Genomic DNA, 20,927 nt, shown 5'->3' with positions numbered 1-20,927 from the left:
GCTGGACTCCGACTTTGAACCCAAGAGCACCCTACCCTGGGAGGGGGCGCGGCGGGGGCTGATAGCTGATGGGAACCGCCAGACCCGGGGGCCTCTGCCTCTACCCTGAACTGAATCCTGGGCTTTCACTAATTGCAACAATGAGAAAGTGATGTTGTGAGAAATGCCCGTTATCTTTTATTTCACAGTAACTTTTAGGAGACCAGGATCACTGCCCACATAACCAGGCCATCCAGGGGCAGGGTGCTCCTGACTTATCAGGGTTGTCTGACTCATCAGAGTTGTCTGTGGCCAGGGCCTGAAGGCCAAGTTGGCACCTCCCCAGTGATGGCCTTGACAGCTGATAGTGGGCCGTGGCCCTGGGAGAAGCCAGGGAGGGCTGAGAATGGGGGAGTGGAGGTGCGGGCCTCCACATGGTTTTCTTTGGTGGTGGTTGGGGGGATGTGGCTGGAAAAAGGGGGAAGGAAAAAAGTCAGGTAACTGAGAGGAAATGTTGGTACCTGCCATAACCCATAAGCCCCTGGTGCTGGGGACAAACAACAGGACACTTGAGTGAGGAATTCTGATCACTTCTGTGAGTTTTCTGGCCTGCGTGGAAGCAGAGTTTTGGACAGAGGGAATGCACCTTAGGAAAGAGGACTGGGCCCTGGGGAGTCATTGAGAATCTTTTAGTGAGAGAGTGCCCAGGCTACAGAGGTGGTTGTTTCACGGGGCGTTCGGAGGGGGAGAAGGGAGGTGGGGATCAGGACCCTGAGGGTAACCGCACACTTCGGGTGCTTTTGGTCCTGCTCTCCCCCTACCCAGCCCACCATCAGGGGAGAACAAGTTGGTGGTGTCAGATGAAGTGAGAAGGAGATGCAGGGGCCGCAGGGGGCCGGCAGACAGGGAGTCGCTGTCTGATGGGGCCCTTTGCTTGCCCTCCCAGATGGGGAAGGAGCCGACTGGGCCACTGCTCCAGCAGAATTCTTGGGTCTGATGCCAACAGAAAAGGGTGACAGGTGGATCTTTGTGCCCCAAGAACCAAGATACGTGTCTCCACTCTCACCATGGATGAACTCAGTGGTTTCTGGAGGCTGGAGATTCTCAGCCTGAGTCCTGACCTTGCACATGACCCTGACCGTGGTTTGCTGCCACCCCCATGGAGGGTGTTCAGAGGGCCAGATGGTCCGTAAGAAGAGTGTAGGCTTAGTAGATGGCAATTCCTGTTATTAGGAATCTTGACCACTGGCCCTGTTATTAAGAGTCCTGACTGCCATCTCCTGTAGCCCTGGGCTGCCCTGTGCAGGCTGGTTCCTATGGCAGGCTCTGACTCAGCCATTTGCTGCCAGCACTTCCGCAGTGAGCCAGTTAGAGTCTGAGTCCCTTGCCTGGAGCATACAGCAGGTACCCTCAGTCTCTGCCTGCTCCCCTACTACCCCAGTCCCCACTCACTTGGCTCAGCTGAACTGGCTCCCAGTCTTAGCTGGATGGGGACATTTTTAGACTCACTGAGTCTTGTCAGGAGGCTGGGAGGGGCAAGCCTGGCCCTGGTGGGGGCAGCAGAAAAGGAAGTGGGTGCTGCAGCCACATGGAAGGGGAGGTTGGGATGAGGAAGACTGGAGAAACTTGGGGGCGGTGATCAGACTAGGTTTCAATTGAGCAGGGAGAACTGGGCTGCTGCAATTTCACTTTCTCAGAAAATGAAACTGAAGCAAGGCTATGGTCACGTGACAGGTGGTGGGGTATAAAGCTGGCAGCCTCAAGACTCTAGCTTCCAGATCGGCAGAAGCATGCCAGCCCCAGGAATTCCTCTCCCTGGAAGTATGGAATGTCCTTCCTGCCGGCATGTTTCCAAAGAGGAAGCCCCAAAGTTCTGCAGCGAGTGTGGACAAAGACTGCTTCCTGCAGCCCCTGAAGGAGTACCAGGTAAGGCCTTGATGGGGCTGGGAGCCTGGTGCAGATGGTGGGGAGGGCAGTTAGCTCAGTCCCTCTTCCATCCCTAGAAGTAGAGACCTTGACCAGCAGGCATCCCAGGCCAGCAGGTCTTCTGTGACTAGAGAACTGTTTCTAGAGGAAACACTTTCCTTACAAATACAGTTTTATCCAGTCCTTTGCTGAAAGCGTCTGTCACTTTTTAAAGAATTTCGGTTTCATTTCTTGGAGAGAACTTGGAGTTTCCTTTCTCCTTAGGGAATGGGAAGTGTTGGGCTGAGCTGAGGGATCTTAAGTGGATTTCAGAGGATGCTGTATAAAGTGGCATCCCAGGCCCCTTGGTGGGGAAGGGGTCCCCACAGCTTGCACAGGCCCTTCCTGATGAAGGGTGGCTTATAGGTCCATGAAGGAGGAACCGTGTCAGGTAGGCCTCAGCTGCTGACTCTGGTGGGTCCCTGATTCTCTTGATGCCTGGGACATTGGATTGTCTCCCTGCTCCTTCTAGTACACACTAGACATGCTCTGACCGCACGACCTTTGCACTGCCTGGTCCCTCTGCCTGGAACATACCTTTTCTTAGAGGGCCGCACAACTTCCCCTATCCCTGCCTTCCAATCTTTGCTCAGCTGTCTCCTCTTCTGGAGGCCCACTCTGACCACCCAGTTGCAAACTGTGTGTGCCCTGCCCCTTCACTTTTGCTTTGAACTGCACTTCCCCAGGCTATCTGTCCCAGTAGCACTTGGATGACACCATGGTGGGTCTTCAGAGACCTTTGCTCTCTTATTCACTGCTTTATCCCAAGTCTCCTGTATGTTGCCTGGAACACAGTAGGTGCTCAATAAATAATTGCTGAGTGAACTGAAGAAGGTGCAGTTTGAATCAGGGATGAGATAGATGCCACCCAGTTCTTTTAATTGGTTCCGCTTCAGCTGCATTTGTACAAAGTGCTCCTGTTACAGATGCACTCTTTGGCCTGTAAGAGGTATGGAGAGGTGGCCACTTTTTGTTGTACTTTTTGTTGTTGCTTTTCTTATTGATTTTTTCTTGTTGCTAATCCTATGGGAGGAGCTTGGTGGGCAGCCAGGTGTTCACTCTGATCATCAATTCCTGGTCCAGATGTTGAATCATGGTATGGCATGGCTGAAGTTTTGGTATCCAGTTGTAATTTCCCACCTTCCAGAGCTCCCCAACCCTGGTTACTAGAACATCTGCCTGACTAGGGGGTCTTGGGAGGAGTGGTCTTTGGGACTTCAGAGACTAAAACACAAATAAAACCAATACCAATCAGCTAACCTGTGATTTGCCCAATGCTATGCTAAATATTGAGGGAGGAGCTATCATCAATCCTCATTTTACAAATGCCAAGAGTGAAGCAAGGAGAGGTTAAGTAACTGTTCACAGTCAAGCAGCTAGCAACTGGTAAAGATTTTGAACTCAGGAGCCAGAGCCAGTTCCCTAGAAGGAAGCTGTGGTTGAGGTCTTGTTGGCCTTAGCATCGTCAGGGAAGTTTTCCTCTTCTTTCTTCTAGGTCCTTTTGGCTTGTCTAAGAATTAAATTGACATGAGATGTGTTAGGTAGTTAGAAGAGGGAAAAGGAATCCAAAATGGTGGTGACTAAAAGACAAGGAAGAGAAAAGCCTGCGAAAATAGAACAGAGGAAGGTCAAAGGAAGGTCGGAGGACCGGAGTGAGGACTGCAGGTAGAACAGCACTCGTGACTAAGCCCAGTTTGCATAGTGCAGGCCCAGGGGAAAGAAAAAAACATAAAAAGAGGAGCCAAAGCGCTCATTCTCTCTCTCCCCCTCCCGCGTGCGTTCTCTCTTCCCTTGCCGCCCCACCCCCGACCCCCACCCGCGTACACTCTTTCTCTCTTCCTCTCTCTCTCTCTCTCCCCGCATGTGCTGGGACACTCTTCTCTTTGTGTCTTTGGATCGATGTGCCCTCACGCCTCGAAGATGGATTTTCCTGCTGTCTTCTAAATAAGATAGAGCTGTAACACTGATTTGTTTAAGAGCTATAACATGGTCCGTTCGAGACCTGAAAACTATAACACGGTCTGTCCAAGACCCAAGAGCTGTGACACACCAAGGGGGCTTTAATGTCCGTCACTCCAAATCTTTGTTGTGACGGGACGAAAACCGAGGAGCATACACTCGCCTGACAGATGGATTAACAGGAGAAAATCAGGGCTTCATTTGAGTCTCAAGTCCTGTGCCTGGCGCCTCCTGAGACTCACCCCTTTGGGAGAGTCAACAGGAAAGCTCACTCCTCCTGGCCTCCCTTTAATTTTGTGCAAGGGGCTTTCACAGGTCTGCTAACAGCAACTGATGTGTTTTCCAACATAACAGGGGAAAAAAATCCTCGTCTGAGAACATCAGGTCATCTTTTAGGGTCTTGCATGTCCAGGCCGGTAGGGAGAGCAGACAAGACAGCCATCCACCTCAGCCCAGTAAGATGTCATTCTGGAGCCCCTACCCTTAGCAGGGCGCGGTCACTACCAAAGTGGACAGTCTATACCTCTGAGATGCTTGGCATCTCTGCCAGTTCCAGGGGCAAAGGCTTTGAGAGCTTTTGGGAGCTGGTCAGCTTCTAGGCTGCCTACTTATCCTCTGTGAGCACAGTGAGTGCTAAAGAGGGCCGTTGTCCTTAAGGCTGGGTCACTGGGAGTGGTCCCTCACCCATCGATGGGGGTGGGAGGGGAGGAGCTGGGCCCTGGTCACTCAGTGTGGGGCACACAGTAGGGCTGAGGACTGGGTGTTGAATGAGACAGCCAGTTTCCTTCTTCTGTTCCCCACCCACTTCCTGCCGGCTTCTCTGCTTCTCTTACCCAGCCAAGCCTCTACTTACAGGAATGGAAACTGAAACCAAACTGTTAGGAGACTTGGCTGCTGAGGGGATTGTCTCCACCTTTTAGCCATTTGTAGGTCTGCCAGGCCGGGAGCTCTGGGCATCCTGGACACTGGCTTCCCTCTGGTGCTGCGGGTGCAAGTTCCTCGCGAACTTGAGCAGGGCTTGGAGCCAGAAGAGGCTGCGGTGCAGCTTCCTGGAGGTACCCAGGATGACTGAATCTGAGGGGCAGTGAGAGGCCACCCAAATAAGGACGGGAAAGTGAAACGTGAGCCAAAGAATGAATTCTGCAAACTAGCAAAATCACACAGGCAAAGTTTAGTTTAGAAGACAGAGATAAAAAGTCCTCAGCATAGACACTGAGAGGGGGTTTGGAGCAGTTTCATATCTTTACTAGTATTGATCTGTACATTTTTGGTTGGCTCGTGACTTTAATACGCGTCCTTTCTGACCAATTAGTTTAAACATCGCAGTGTCCAGTTTGCCATTTTTATAGCTTTCTTGGATCCCCCAGTTTCTCAGTTTTTCCAGACATTTCAGCACCATCCCTCAACCCTTTCTCAAGACCCCAGACCATTATTTAGGGGCTAGATGTATGTTTAGGAGCTAACTGTCTACCTGGAGTTTTTCTCCTTGATAAACTGGACAGCAGTTAATGATTGTCTTGTCCTGGATTTGAAGGTTTTATGACCCTCCAGACCAGGGAGGCATTCCTCTGAATGCCTGGAAATTGGAACAAAGAGTGAGATGCTTACTTGAGGAGAGAAAAGTTGAAATTTAAAAAAAAAAATGAAATTGAGGTCTCAAAGTCTTATACTGTCTAACAATTTCTGCCTCGAAAGGAGAGTGTGTGGAGAGTTCCAGGCCACCCTGGGTGTAGGTGGAGGGTGGCTGGCTTTGCCAAGGGTGATGTGCATCTGGTCTGCGGTGGAGGGCTTCCAATGTCATTAGGTCCAGCAGGGCAGAGGGTAGCCTTCCCCCACCTCAATTCCCCACTCTTCTGACAGTTCCCCAAGGTATCCAAGTGGGACTTCCTCTTTGAATGCTAAAAGATAATTTTTTGGAAGGGAGGTGGTTTCTGGGAAATGTATTTTTCCTTCTATTTTCTGCATTTCCAAGTTTTTATTGTTGATGTTTTTCTAATAGAAAACAATAAGATAAGCAGCCCGAGACCCCAGAGGAGTCCAGGAAGGATTGAGAGCCACTGGGGAAGCTCCAGAGGCAGCTGCCGTGGGAGAGGTTAGCCCCTGGGGTTCAAGTTTGACTGTGGAGGGCTCACAGGTTAGAGAAAGAGCCACCTGCTTGCCACCACTGGTAGGTCCAAAGATGGGGCCACACTTGGTTTCTGCGGCTGCCTGCACTGGCCGTCGAATCTGTGCCGCAAGGGAGCAAAACATTTCCCTCTTCCCTCCTAAATTCTTTGGCTGTTCAACAATTAAATTGATAAGAGACAGAGTCACATTTTATATGTATAGGAGCCCCATAAAAATTTGAGACCCGAAAGGCAACCAGGTAATTAGAGCTTCTATAACATCCTGACTTAAGGAGCCTGCTAGGATCTGGGGCTACAAAGAGAGCTTTTCGCAGGGAGGCAGAGGAGACTTGTGGAAAGTAGAGGTTGCTCTATTATGTAGATAAGTTTCTTGGTTAAAAGCTGTCTATAGTAATGGCTCTCTTCCTCTTATAGACCCCCTTTCTGATGTAAATTTAAAACATTGAAGGGGAGTTCAATAGCTTTTCTTAAATCTGCTGGGTTTTCATTGCCTTCAGCAGGAAATAACCCTGGGTGCTAAAGTAGCTTGTTTTGAGGTGGGAAATTCTGCTCCCCTTCATGCCTACCGCACCTGACCTGGCGGCTGTCAGGTGGTGGGAGGAGTGGGTGGACTGGGAGAACTGCATTGTTCTATGTAGTGATTTAATTTTTTTTTAATTGTGATAAAGTATTTAAAAACAAGTGATGGGAGAGATGATCACAAACTGAGATATGGAGAAGTCATTGCGGCTTATACATGATTCAACCTGAACTCTGTGTGAACTGGAACAGCCTGACTCATGGCCTGTCAAACATGCCTCACACATGTGCTTTAGCCGTTAGCAACAATGCTTTGAAGATAGGGATGGACGCGCCCTGTGCTGTGGTGTCCATGCCAACAACCTCCCCCCAAACCTGAGATTCCCTTTCCAGACACCAGTGTCATGCTGACTGGCAGTGTACGTGATAACCCGCTTCATGGATGTACCCCTCTCATGTCTAGTGTATGTTCTTTGTTCTGACAAGGTGCAAAACTGAAGACCAGGCTTCAGCGGAGCAGTTCCTCAGAACTATTGAGAGGCTGCCACCTGGGCTGTACTCCTCCGTTTTGCTTGAATAAAACTCTTCGAGAGGGCTTCCCTGGGGGCTCAGTGGTAAAGGATCCACCTGCCATTGCAGGAGACAGGGGTTCGATCCCTGGGTTGGGCAGAGAAGGTCCCCTGGGGAAGGAAATGGCAACGCACTCCAGTATCCTTGCCTGGGAGGCTACAGTCCATGGGGTCACAGAAGAGTTGCACACAACTTAGTGACTGAACAACAATTCCTTATTATAGATTGATTATTGATTATTTGCATTGATGCACAAGCGTTACCAATTTAAGCATATTTTAACTGGACAATTGAGAAATATTGACAGTAGTATTTCCTGTCATATCAATAAAGATGTCACAGTCACCAGCAGTTGCAGCCACTGTGAAGGTGAGCTGGTGAGCCCTGAGGGAACCCAGGAAGGAAAGAATACCCGCTACTTAGCAGCCATCAGACTGTACCCACTCCTTGCAGTGAGCCCTGAGGAACTCTGGATGTCAAAGCAAGATACTGGCCCCAGAGAGCTGAATCAATCAAACGAATGATTTCAGTGAGCCCAGACATTTGCATCTTCCCATACATAGAAAAGTGCTAAATTTCTTAACTTGGGCTACTTGATTTTCTTTAATTAACAATAATCTTTTGATATTCAGGCTCCCTGCCCTTTGTTGCAAAGCTTCTGTGTCACCTGGCTCCTCCTCTTGCCTCCTTGGAGCAGTTCTCATGGGGTAACTTGAGATCCTGTCTCGGGGGCTTGAAGTCCTAAGAATTCCCACTGAATAAAACACATAACTGTCAATATTTAGGTTATGAGTACTTTTTTTTTTAGATTATCTATTTATTTGGCTGTGTCAGGCTTAGTAGTTGTGATGTGGGCCTAGCTGCTCCAAGGCATGTGGGATCTTCCTTCCCCAGCCAGGAACAGAACAGTGTAATCCCCTGCATTGCAAGGTGGATTCTTAACCACTGAACCACCAGGGAACTCCCGAGGTTTTAAATATTTTTTTTTCAGTTGACACAGTTCAGTGGCATTAGGCACATTCACATTGTTGTGCAACCCAGTCATCACCATCCATCTCCAGAGCTTCTTCCTGTTTTCACACAGAAACTCTGTCCCCATTAGACTCTAATCTCCCTCCCCCAACCCCAACCCCTGGCATCTGCCATCTTACTTTCTGTCCCTGTGACTTTGACTGCTCTAGGGAACCTCATATGAAAGCTTGAGGTACGTGGAATTTTCTTTAGCCTTCAGGACAAGGCAGCTGCAGGGAGGGGTGGGGATTGCTGTGGGAGGGCGGGGGAAGCAGACCCAGAGCTGCTGCTGCTGGGGTTCATTTGGGAGCCCAGAAGTGGGATCTGTGCAGCTGACTGTTTTAGGTTGAACTAATTCTGTAGCAGTGATTTCAGGCTGCCTGTGAGGTCCCTGCCCTCCTCCCCCATTCATGGGTTAATCAGCCATTAACCAGATTTGGGGATCTGTCTGAAGGGGAGCTTAGACTCCCTTAGCACTTTCTGGATACCTATGTGTCTGTTCCCATCTGTTTGCAGGGATGCTTCAGGGTAGGTCATGCTGTCTAATGTGCATGCACCTGGTGAGCCCATACTTCAGGAGGCAGGGACAGGAATTTTCTCTGATTCAGCTGCAATCCTGGGGGAAAGACTGGCCGTGGCACTGTCCCCAGGGCCTATCCTGGCCTCTGAGCCTGGATTCAAATCCTGTTCCCCACCTTGCCAACTGGGGACCTGAGAAGGTCACAGGGTGGCTGTGAGTACCTGATGGGTTAACATGCGGAGTGCTCAATAGAGATTCTTAAGTTTTGCTCTTACTGAATCCGGCTAGTTTCCTTTTTGTATTGATAAATGTAGAAGTAATACATGCTGGTATGAATAACCCATATGTTACGACGGAAGGATATAAAAAATGGTAAACCCCCTCAGCTTACCCTCAGCCCAGACCCTTCACACCCTTATGAACACAACACTTAACATTTGGTGTGTCACCTTCCAGATGCTTCCTCCATGTGGTCGAAACCTAGTGCACCCTGCTTCCATCGTGTGGCACTGCGCCATGGCCTCTAGCTGAGACTGGCCTCACCTCTGCCACGCAGCAGCTGGTCTTATCTGGACTCCTGTTCTGCCATAAATGCACATGGCTGGGCCGGATGCTGGCAAGGGATTTGCCCCTGGTGCCAGTGTGTCTTAAGGACAAGCTCCAAGGAGCCACCGTGTACATTTATAATGGAAGCCTTCAAATCGACAAGGCTTCCCCCAGCCTCTCTCCTCTGCAGCCTCTTCAAGGTTTCATCTCCAGCCACACCAGAGTGTATAGCTTTGGGCCAGTCAGATTGGTAGGAAGGGGTACCTCTTGGGTTCTATTGCTACTTCCTTGATTGGTAGGGAAAGTAAGTGTCTTCTCAAAGGTTAAGAGCTCACTTATAATTCCTTTTCTTTGAACTGCCTGTTGTCTTTGGGGACTTCTCTTTTTTAAAAGTTACTCTTACTGATTTTCAGTCACTGGGGCTGTTTGTATTGGAGATGACCAGACACCCAGCTCCCTGCTTCCTCAGCAGGATGTGTGCACTGGGCCTCACACACTCATTTCCAGACTGAGGGAGTCAGATCTCTGCACAGCTCTGCATCTTTCTCAGGTCCCGGCGGCCCTGCTTTGTCCTCAGGCTGTTGCCTTCATGGAGGCAAACTAGTTGATTCCAAGCATAGGGTCTGTTTGTCTGACCAGAAGGAAGGAGTTGATGGGTCAGAAACCCCAGTAACCAGCCCTGGACTCCTGCTGTACTTCTGCCAATCACTGGAACTGGAGAAATGCCAGGTTCTGATTTGATCAGTCTAATCGGGGCCCCACCCCCTGCAGTAGAGGCTGGTGGAAGAGAGAGGAGGTCAGCATGCCCATAGTTTATCAAAGGACAGTGGCCCCGGGCTGTCGTGTGTTACAAATATCCTCCCAGTTTTCTTTAGTTCTTTGGTCTTAAGTTTCATTTGTAGATGAACCTTAGATGTTTGTAGATGTTTAATATATTTGTCCCGTTCAGTTAAGTCGCTCAGTCATGTCCAACTCTTTGCGACCCCATGGACTGCAGCACACCAGGCTTCCCTGTTCATCACCAACTCCAAAGCTTGCTCAGGCTCATGTGCATCGAGTCAGTGATGCCATTCAACCATCTTATCCTCTGTCGTCCCCTTCTCCTCCTGTCTTCAATCTTTCCCAGCATCAGGGTCTTTTCAAATGAGTCAGTTAGCCTCAGGTAGCCAAAGTACTGGAGTTTCAGCTTCAGCATCAGTGCTTCCAATGAATATTTAGGACTGACTTGCTTTAGGATTGACTGGTTTGATCTCCTTGCAGTCCAAGGGACTCTCAAGAGTCTTCTCTAACACCACAGTTTAAAAGTATCAGTTCTTCAGCATTCAGCCTTCTCTATAGTCCAACTCTCACATCCATACATAACTACTAGAAAAACCATAGCTTTGACTAGGCAGACCTCTATTGGCAAAGTAATGTCTCTGCTTCTTAATATGCTGTCTCAGTTGGTCGTAGTTTTTCTTCCAAGGAGCAAGTGTCTTTTAATTTCATGGCTGCACTCACCATCTGCAGTGATTTTGGAGCCCCCCAAAATAAAGTCTCTCACTGTTTCCATTGTTTCCCCATCTATTTGCCATGAAGTGATGGGACCGGATGCCATGATTTTAGTTTTCTGAATGTTGAGTTTTAAGCTAACTTTTTCACTTTTTTAAGCTAACTTTCACTTTCTCAAGAAGCTCTTTAGTTCTTCTTCAATTTCTGCCATAAGGGTCGTGTCATCTGCATATCTAAGGTCATTGATATTTCTCCCAGCAATCTTGTTTCCAGCTTGTGCTTCATCCAGCCTGGCATTTCGCATGATATACACTCTTGCCCACCCGACAGCAGAAATTGTACCAGGCTTGACTCACTGTAGCCAAGACAGCACCTTGAGTGGGGAGAGGACTAATCTTGAACAGCACTCATGGGAGGAGTCCAAGTTTTCCCTTGGACATTCATTTGTTTTTCTGAAATGTGACCCATGTGCATCCGCCTTTGTAGGTTCTCAGAGCAACCTCAAGGAGACATCGGCCCCAGAGGGAGAAATGGAGTGTGGACAGGAGCTGAGGGAGGAAAGCAGCTCCTCCTTGTCCCTGGGCTCAGGTGATTGGCAAGAAGACCCAGATGAGCCCCATTCGAATGCCTCATGGCAAACCAAGCGAGTGAGTGTCTGGCCCCTGGGGAATTGGGTCTGGGAGGTGTGGTTCTGCCCATCTCCTAGCTTTGCAAGGACGCTGTTTCCTGCTGTGGTTTCATCAGTGGCTGAGCAAGTGTCCCCACAGTGTCCTCTCCAGGACAGCTTCACTTCACTGCTGCCCAGCCTGTTGGCCCCTGCATGCTGGGCTGTGGCAGAGCGGCCCCTTCTGTGCCTGATTCACGCAGGGTCTCTGCATCCCCCTCCCTTTTTCTCCCACCATACCCAGCATGTCGTGTCTCCCAGATCCTGTGGCGGGGCTGCATCTGGGTGTCTGAGCTTCTGCCATGTGGGTGTCTGTCTTTGCTCTGGGCATTTTGCATGGACTAGACAAGTTCCTAAGGTGCCTCCAGGCTCTGGGGAAACGGAGGTGCTCTGGAAATGCCACCATCCCTTGATGGGGAAGCTGAGCCGTCTTGTCTCTCTATAAGTGTCAGACCCCAAGAAAGTGTCTCCTGAGTGAGTGACCAGGCAGGAGCCCAGGTGAGGCTTGCAGAGAGTTGCCTGACAGATTCAGGACAGATTCATCCTTCTGGATGAGCGAGAGCTCCCCACGCCAAAGTCCAGCCTGTCCAGACCTAAGCAGCTGGGTCTGTTCCCAGGTTTCTTGGAGGACTGAGGTGGATGTTTTCTCTGCCTGGTTGGGGCTGGTTTCCTTTGTGGTCCTTTGTTTTGTTCCTGTGGTTGGCTGGTGAGAGCGGTGCTGCAGCTGGCAGTATTGTGGCCCCTTGTGAGTGTGTGTGCATGCCTATGTGAGTATGTGCACACGTTCGAGTGTATGTGTGCACATAGTATGTATGTGGTATATGCATGTGTGAGTGTGTGTGGTAGTTGTGATGTGTGTGAGTGTTTCATTCTCCTTGGACACTAATCCTGTCCAGAGCAGGATGGCCAGCTTTGGGCCTGGGCCACATGGGACACTGAAATTTGGGGTAAACTTTTTTTTTGTAGTTCCTTTTCCAAATTTATTTTTTATTTATTAAAATTTTTTTACTGGAGTATAATTGCTTTGCAAAGTTGTATTAGTTTCTGTTGTACAATGAAAGGAATCACCTATATGTATACAAATATCCCCTCCTACCCACCCCCATCCCACCCATCTAGGTCCTCATGGAGCACCAAGCTGAGCATCCTGTTCTCTACTGCAGGTTCCCACTAGCTCTCTGTGTTACACATGGGTAGTGTATTTATTGTCAAATCGAGTCTCCCAATCCATCCCACCCTCCCCTTCCCTTTATCTGTGTCCATATGTCCATTCTTTACATGTGTGTCTGTATACCTGCCCTGGAACTAGGTTCATCTGTACCATTTTCCTAGATTCTACATAACAGGCAGTAATATAACAATATTTATTTTTCTCTTTCTGACTTACTTTCCTCAGTATAACAGACTGTAGGTCCATTCACACCTGTATAAATGACCCAGTTTTGTTCCGTTTTATGTCTGAGTAATATTCCATCGTATATCTATACCACATCTTCCTTATCCATTCATCTGTCAGTGGACACTTAGGTTGTTTCCATATCCTAGCTATTGTAAATACTTTTAAAGTGAGTATCAAGGAATACACACCATTAGGAAGTATGTGTTTGACACTGTGATTGAAAACAGTATTGAGCCCAGCAGGATTAGAGCTTTTTTAAACCTTGATTGAGTAAGTTTAAGGTTCTCTTGGAAGAAAAATTGGGCAAGAATAACCAAGAAAATTGTTGAAAAGAAATGCCTAAAGTGGGACTTGCTGTATTAGATGAACAAAAACATGTTTCAAAGCCAGTCATTAAAACAATGAATCTTGGGAGGAGTCAATGTACCAGAAATACAACCCAGAAACAGACCCTAATGTGTATAATGACAGTTGGAAAAAATACACATAAATATTTATCTGACCCACGCATGGGAAAGATTTTCTAGTAATTAAAGCAAAGGGGAAAAATACAAAAAAAAAAGATTGGTATATTTGGCTATAGAAAAAATCTTAAAAGAATTAAAAACTTTGTATGGTGAGCACAGATGAAGAATAAACAGTTTAGGAAAATATGCATTTACATATTTGTATGTACATAAAAAGGCTTCCCGGGTAGCTCAGCAGTAAAGAATCCGCCTGCAATGCAGGAGCTGTAGGAGACAGAGGCTCATTCCCTGGGTTGGAAAGATTCCCTGAAGGAGCGCATGGCAACCCACTCTGGTTTTCTTGCCTAGAGAATCCCATGGACAGAGGAGCCTGGTGGGCTACACTCCATAGCGTCACAAAGAGTTGGATACGACTGAAATGACATGACTTAGCACACATATGTACATGAAAAGATTTGTATTTACATAGAAATACTTTAAAATTAAGAGTGAGTTGCCTCAATATGTCAAAAACTCTTAGAAATCAAGTAGAAAACAATAACCTACCCAATAGAAAGATGACTAGCAATCGATATAGTCCACAATAGAGAAGATAGAAATGGCCATTAAACATATAAATGTCTCACCTCTGAAATCAAACACTCAAAATTAAAAGAGCTGCAAGGTTTTATATTAAACCTATTAAATTAGAAAATGGGTTAAAAGTCAGCATTTGCAACAGCGGGGCAGGTTTTTCGCTACAGGTGAGAGTAATGTGGTGGGACCCCAAGTAAAGCAGGCACCCTTTGACCTGTTCTGCTTCTCTGCTGTCATCATAAGAAAATAACCGTAGGCTACCGGGGTCCAGCCCCAGCAGGATCCAGGGGTTCCCTCAGGAGAGATGGAGTCGGCGAGAGAGAGAGAGAGAGAGAGAGAGAGAGAGAGAGAGAGAGAGAGAGAGAGAGAGAGAGATGGGGAGACCAGGCTTAGGTGGAACAGGTCTGTAACTTTATTTTTAAAGAGAGCTTTTATACCTTGGGTTGTACATAGAGGGGAATGGAAGATGCAGAGTCATGCAGGGTCAGCAGTTCTGACCTTTATCGAAACTAGGCTTTCTTTCTGCATACCTTTCCATATACAAAAGTCTTATGTGATTTACATCATCTTCTGGCCTGGAGGCCTGCTAACATTTTATGACCCTTTCTTCTGATAAAGATTAGTCAACCAGAAAACTTATTTTCTCTAAAAGTGTTTTTTCTAAAGTCTGGCACCACTCTCATAAAATACTAAATAAAGTTACATTCCTATAGGGCAAAGGTGCAGTGGGTTATAACAAAGAAAGAATTTATTAACTCAAAGGTCTAAAGTTGCTAACACCAAGGCTACTACTTATTTTTCCTACATACCAACTATATTAACTAATATACTCTCCAGGTATACAATGGGTAAGGGATATGGAAACTTGGCAGCAAGCATTAGCTCAACAATGAAATCCTTCACCAGCACTATTCTAATTTTTTACTCCTAGAAGGGCTCTTTGCCTATTAGGACTTTAGAATGTTTAAGTTCCCCTGCCTTTCATGGTTGGGAAGTTTTGAACAATCATGGGCGTTAGTTGTAAAAGTATGGATAAACCTGCCACACAAGTTAGGATGCTAACAGAGGGGTTTGTATTGAAATATTCCTTTCATGTCCAGGAGACTTATCAACTAGAGCTCTAAGTTGATTTTCTCCAGAGAAAGGTGGTTGGGGATAGCCTCCTGTTAATGCCAGAAGAGTTGGTGAAAGGCATAATGTAGTAAGCAGTAAACAGACAGATTTTGGTTTCAGGGTAGATGCTCGAGCAGGTCCAGGGAGTCCCTTGAGTCCTGCTTGTCAGGTCTCTCCTCATGTCATGGGTGGGATCTCCCGTGCTGGCTCCCGGCATCAGGCATGTGAGGGTTCAGTAGAGGATTTTATCACAGCCTTAGTGTATGCGTGTGTGTGTGTGTTTAATATTTATTTACTTTTGGCTGCATTGGGTCTTTGTTGCTGTGCATGGGCTTTCTCTAGTTGCAGAGAGTCAGGGCTGGTCTCCAGTTGCGGAGCACAGGCTTCTTGTTGCAGTGGCTTCTCTTGTTGCAGAGCATGTGCTCTAGGGCTTCAGTAGTTGCAGCACATGGGCTCAGTAGTTGTGACTCATAGGCTCAGCTGTCCTGTGGCATGTCGGATCCTCCTGGACTAGGGATCGAACCAGTGTCCCCTGTATTGCAAGGCAGGTTTTTAACCACTGGACCACCAGGGAAGTCCCAGCCTTAGTGTTTTATGGCCAAACGTTGGAGTCCACCTGAATATTCCACTCTGGAGAGTGTCATTTGTATCATCCATATAGCAGAAAGTACTGTGGCCTCCAGCTGTTATTTCCGTCAAATATTTAAGATGTGAGGGAGGAACTTTCCTGGTGGTCCAGTGGTTAAGTTCCCCCTTCCAATGCAAGGGGCGAGGGTTTGATCCCTGGTCAGGGAACTAAGCTGTCACATGCCTTGCGGTGTGGCATAGCAACAAAATTTAAAAATATTTTATATCTACCGTGAGGAAGAGGAGCACAGGATGGAACCAGGGAGTCAGGTTGAAGGTGCTGACTGATCCTGTGGTCCTGTCCTTGATTTCCTGCTGGGAGCTGGCCTGGGTACCTGGTGCTGACTGGGATGGGCCTTTGCACCTGGGCTGCCAGTGTGCTCTGACCCATCTCATTCACTGGGCCTTTCCAAGTGCCCCTCAGAGAACTCCCCTTCCCTTTCCACACTGACTGCCTGCCCCCTCAACAGTCAGAGGCTCTCGACCTTTCCTATCTTCCCTCCACCTGGGTGCAGTGCTGGCCATGAGGCCCCCATGTGGGAGGCCCAGGTATCCCCCCTGACCTGTGCCCAAGGGCCTAATGGACCTCTCTGCTCACCTGCAGCAGCTGCAGTGCAGGAGCCAGGCCTTGGCTTTGAGACCAACTCCCCTGTTCCCTGTCCTGCCCTGTTCCCCTCAGTGGCCTGGGGCCCAGTGGTGAGTCCCACTGGTCCTCACTGCTTCCTTCGATGGAGGAAGGGATGGCATAGGGCTGGCTCTGTGCTCCCTGGGGTGTGCCATCCAAAGAGATTGGTCACTACCCTGCATGCCCCCATCCCCAAAAGCCCCCTTGAGGCCTGGCCTCAGATGCTGGGCTACCTGCTCCTCCAGGAATGTCCTCACAGCTGCATCTGTGTGGAAGTACCAGCCTGGGCATTGGGATGGAGCTTAGAGAACCAGGCTCCAGGCCTGCTTGTATGGAAGGTCGGATGTGCCAAGGCTTTCAGACATCAGCTCTAACATGGGGCAGCTTGCTTGCATGGATTTGCTCTGCCTGCCACCTGCAGAACCCTTTCTTTTTTCCCCTACCCCAGGGACCCTGTGTCTGCTGAGCCTGGATGCCAAGGGGCCTGGGGAACTGGTTCAATCCTCACTCGAGAGTCTCCCCACTTGGGTTTGAGTTAGAAGTCCGTTAGACCCTGATGGAGCAGTGCCTGTGGTCACCCTGCTCTGTCTGAAGGGGATCATGTTTCAACAGGGAGTTGTATCCGAGGGTTTTGTAGATGCAGCAGATGGCGCATCCACATCCGATGAGTTGGAACCTGCTAGTTACTCTGCCTGCAAAAGAAGAAAAGAAGATGCAACCCTGTTTGAGGTCACTGGCACGTGCTGTCCAGACTCTGAGCAGGTAGTTTGCATTAACAGTGGCCCACGATCCTCCCTGCCAAGGCTTGCATGGAGCTGAGCCCCACACCCTCTCTGATGCTGAAGGTGGCTGTTGGGAGGCTTTTTCCACTCCTACCCAGGCTGGTCGACACAGTAGCCATGCCTGTGGGTTTTAGCTCTCGTGACCCTGAGGATGTTCTGCTAATGCTGGATTTTAGCTTTATTGCATGTGCTTCCCGTGCTGTGTGTGCCCCATGTGCTTCTCTGTCTGTGGGATTTTCCCGGCAAGAACACTGAAGTGGGTTGCCGTTTCCTCCTCCAGGGAATCTTCCCAACCCAGAGACTGAACCCGTATCTCCTGTATTGCAGGCAGATTCTTTACCACCGAGCCACTGGGGAAGCCCCTGTGGCCCCCATCCCTACTTTTCCATCCATCTTTTAATTTCTTGTGTAGCTATCTCCTTTGGCACATGGGAAACTTACCCTGAAAGCTCCACAGGCCATATAAGATTCTCTTCATGGAGAAGAGCAGGGGGGCCTGGGTCTCCCTTGGGGGCTGTGACCAGACTGGTGGGGGTCCAGGCTGAACCTCTACTAGGGCTTGGAGAATGCAGCCCCTGCCGCCTCCAGCACCTGAGATTATGGGCTCGTGTTCTGAACCCTGGTTGTGCCATGGAAGCCTGCTGAACTTAGTCCTGACTTCTTTCATTGTCTATAGCATTTGTGAGTCTTGAGGGTTTTTACTAATAATATCAAAAGTGAAACTAGCTAATATATGTAATGGAAGTAATTTTGCTTGTGAGGAAAAGCAGTGAGGCTTCAAACACTGAAGAGTGATGTGTTTAACTATCTTCCTTTCACAGAATGGTGATTTTTTTCCTGAGTAAGATGGCCATTGAGTCACTTAACAAAGATTTATTGAGCAGCTGCTGCATGTAGGGGCACTGGGGGCCTGGTGGAAGGCTGTAAATGAGGTGTGGTCTTGCCTCTGGGCTTCGATCTATTGGTTAGTTTAGAGCAGAAGCACTTTGGGAATTCCCTGGTGGTCTAGTGGTTAGGACTTGGTGCCTTCAATCTGTGACTGGGGAACTAAGATCTCACCAGCCATGTGGTGCAAGAGAAAACAGAAACCCAAAAGCACCTTGTAAATACAGTGGACAGCAGTGCATGAGCACTGATAGAAAATATGGAGCGGATGTGGAGAGCCCCTTCATGATCTAAAAACAGGAAAAGCAAGTTGCAAATAGATTTTCCCAAAAGGAAGGTTTAATACTGTAAAGATGTCAGTTCTTTACTCAGATGTATACATCCAGTTGGTCAGTTAATGTGCAAAAGTAATATTGCTTCCAGCGGCTTTGTTTTGTTTTTGGAAATTGATAAAAGACACTAAAAGTCCATCTGGAGTATAAGTTGGTGAGAGTTCCTATAAAGAATGTAGAAAAGTACAATAAATGGGAGATTTGACATCAGCATGTGTTGTAAGCTATAAGCACAGCAATATAAAGCAACAGAGCATCCTAATGGAGTAACAGAGAGCCATTAGGGAAAGTTGACATAGAACATCTAGATGCAGGTGTGAGTATATATGACAGTTGAGCAGGTGATAAAGGTGGTATCATGTATCAGAGAGCAACATTGCTTTAAGTAAGGGGCATTTGAACCATGGCTCACCATTTGGAAAAAATGATTCTTTTCTCCTTGTTGTTGGTTAGTCACTAAGTCCCGTCCAATTCATTTTTGACCCCATGGACTATAGCCTGCCAGGCTCCTCTGTCCATGGGATTTCCCAGGCAAGAATACGGGAGTGGAGTTACTATTTTCTTTTCCAGGGGATCTTCCCGACCCAAGGATCGGACTCACATCTCCTGTATTGGCAGGTGGATTCTTTACCACTCAGCCATCAGGAAAGCCCTTCTTTACTCATAGTAAACACTAAGATATATACCAGACTGGTTGACTAATGTAAAAGATACCCTGAAAGTTCTAGAAAATATAGGTGACTATTTATAAAATTATGTAGATATTCCAGAGCCTCACCAAAACAACCCCTTAAATGCAGATAGGGATTCATAAAATATTCCAGATTCTGGGTTAGAGGAGACCATTCAGCCATGATATGGAGAAGCAGATGGTTAGAAACAATTTGCAACATATGATGACAAAGGGTTCACAACTGGAATACCTAACTAATTCTTTCAAAGAAATAAGACACCCATGTACTAACAGGACAATGGGTGAAAGATGTAAAAGGCAGTTCCCATGAGAAAGGGATAAGTGGGCAGCAAATGTGGGAGAGTTCCCCTCGAGGGGTGGCAAGAGCAGAGCACATGATCAGCCTCCAGAGACTGCCCTGTTGCTGCTTGGTTAGGTGGTTTTGGTTTTATTTACTTATTTTATTATGATTTTAAAAATTGAAGTGTAGTTGATTTACAATACTTCAGGTGTATAGTAAAGTGATACTATACACCTATACATGTGTTAAATATATATATGTTACATATGTATTCTTTTTCAGAATCTTTTCCATTATAGCTTATTACACGATATTGAATATAATTCCCTGGGTTATTCAGTAAATTCTTGTTGATGATCTGTTTTATGTATAGTAGTATATATCTGATAATTCCAAACTTCTAATTTATCCCTCCCCCCTTTCACCTTTGATAACCATGTTTGTTTTTATGTCTGTGGGTTTATTTCTGTTTTGTAAATAAGTTCATTTCTATTATGTTTTTAGGTTCCCAGGTTTGGTTCCATTAAAAAGAGGGTTTGGCTGGTGGCTGCCGGCCTCAGGTGTGTGGTGATGTCTACCAGTCTGCTGTTGGGGGTGGGGATGTGGTTGGGGTCCACATGTTGGGCTATTATCATCCTGTCATCCCGTCCCATAATCGTTGTCTTCCAGGAGCAAGGTCATGTCCCTCCAGGGGTCCATCTTTCATTTACTGCCATCTTTACACAGCCACACCTCCCAGACCCTCTTGGTTCTGCACGGTCACCTCCCTCGCTATGGCATGTACTTCCTTGATATTTTTCCTGCTGACAGCACCCTTCTTCTAGAAGGCAGGCATGATCCAGGTTCCGTGGGGAGGGCAGCTGGCACCTGTTGATGGGATCCAAAGCCTCCACTACCTTCTGTAGTGATCAGAGGGTTGGGCAGGTGGCACAGAGGGGTCCTCCTGGACTGCGCCACAGTGTGGAGGTCTGGAGCCCTGAGGATGTTGTGGCCCGAGTGTATCTACCAGAGCCTGACATCTTATGCCACCAAAGTTGTTAGAACATTGATTGCCTTGACTTATTTGGGGCTTCTGTATAAAGGAAACAGCCTACTTTGAGGTTTAACCATTAGAAATCTTTTGCTTGCAAACAGTTGAAACCCCAGTTTAGGTTAATTAATACAATAAAGGGAATTTGTCACTCATGTAACTGAGAAGACCTTGGGTAGACCTAACTGCAAGCAAGGTTTAATCTGGGCATCTACCTGCAGACAAGGTTTAATCCAGGCACATTGATATTCCTGAAGTCCAGGTATCTCTCTCTCTTTTTGCACCAACTTCCTCATGTCAGTTAGCTCCTTGGCCTCTCCATAGTCTCCAATACCTTGGACCCTTCCACAGGGTACCCACCTCCCACTGCGTTGTTCAGAGGGATAAGAGAATGCCTCTTTGGGGGGCTTCCAGAGAAGAAAGAGGAAGCATCTCTTTCCCCAGGGAAGCTGTCCTCAAATCTCAGTGGCTCTGACTGGGACACGTACCCATTCCTAACAAGCCAGGGTGCTGTGCTGACCCTGCAGCTGGAGTAGAGTTAATCCTGCTGGAACCACTCAACTGAGAACGGGAGGTTCAAGGGATCATTTCCTGGAGTTGGGGAGTGGGAGCAGGGCGCCAGGCAGCTGGCAGGACAAGGGGTGGTCTGAGCATCTCTCCAAGACTCCAGGAGTCCCTTGAACCTCCCGTTCTCAGCAAATCCAGGAATCTCGTGGTGCCCTTAGTAGAGATTCTTGCCACATCTTTTTCCTGATGGCCCCTCTCTT

General features: G+C 47.9%; 1 protein-coding gene across 7 annotated transcripts in view; it reads left to right on the top strand.

Moving 5' to 3' along the window:
* Positions 1 to 20,927, top strand: part of RNF213 (ring finger protein 213) — a 127,725-nt gene that overhangs the window by 554 nt on the left and 106,244 nt on the right. For 4 of the 7 annotated variants that reach the window (XM_012186467.5, XM_060395799.1, XM_012186464.5 and 1 more), the window contains exons 2-4: positions 1,714 to 1,905; positions 11,173 to 11,333; positions 16,770 to 16,919. In XM_012186467.5, the coding sequence (XP_012041857.2) occupies positions 1,770 to 1,905; positions 11,173 to 11,333; positions 16,770 to 16,919 (447 nt within the window). In that variant the 5' untranslated portion in view covers positions 1,714 to 1,769. The remainder of the gene's footprint in view (positions 1 to 1,713; positions 1,906 to 11,172; positions 11,334 to 16,769; positions 16,920 to 20,927) is intronic. The other 3 variants (XM_060395802.1, XM_060395800.1, XM_060395801.1) reach the window with 2 other exon arrangements.

The sequence above is a fragment of the Ovis aries genome, chromosome 11, assembly GCF_016772045.2.
Source record: "Ovis aries strain OAR_USU_Benz2616 breed Rambouillet chromosome 11, ARS-UI_Ramb_v3.0, whole genome shotgun sequence".
Classification (NCBI taxonomy): Eukaryota; Metazoa; Chordata; class Mammalia; order Artiodactyla; family Bovidae; genus Ovis; species Ovis aries.
This window is presented reverse-complemented; position numbering and strand designations above follow the sequence as displayed.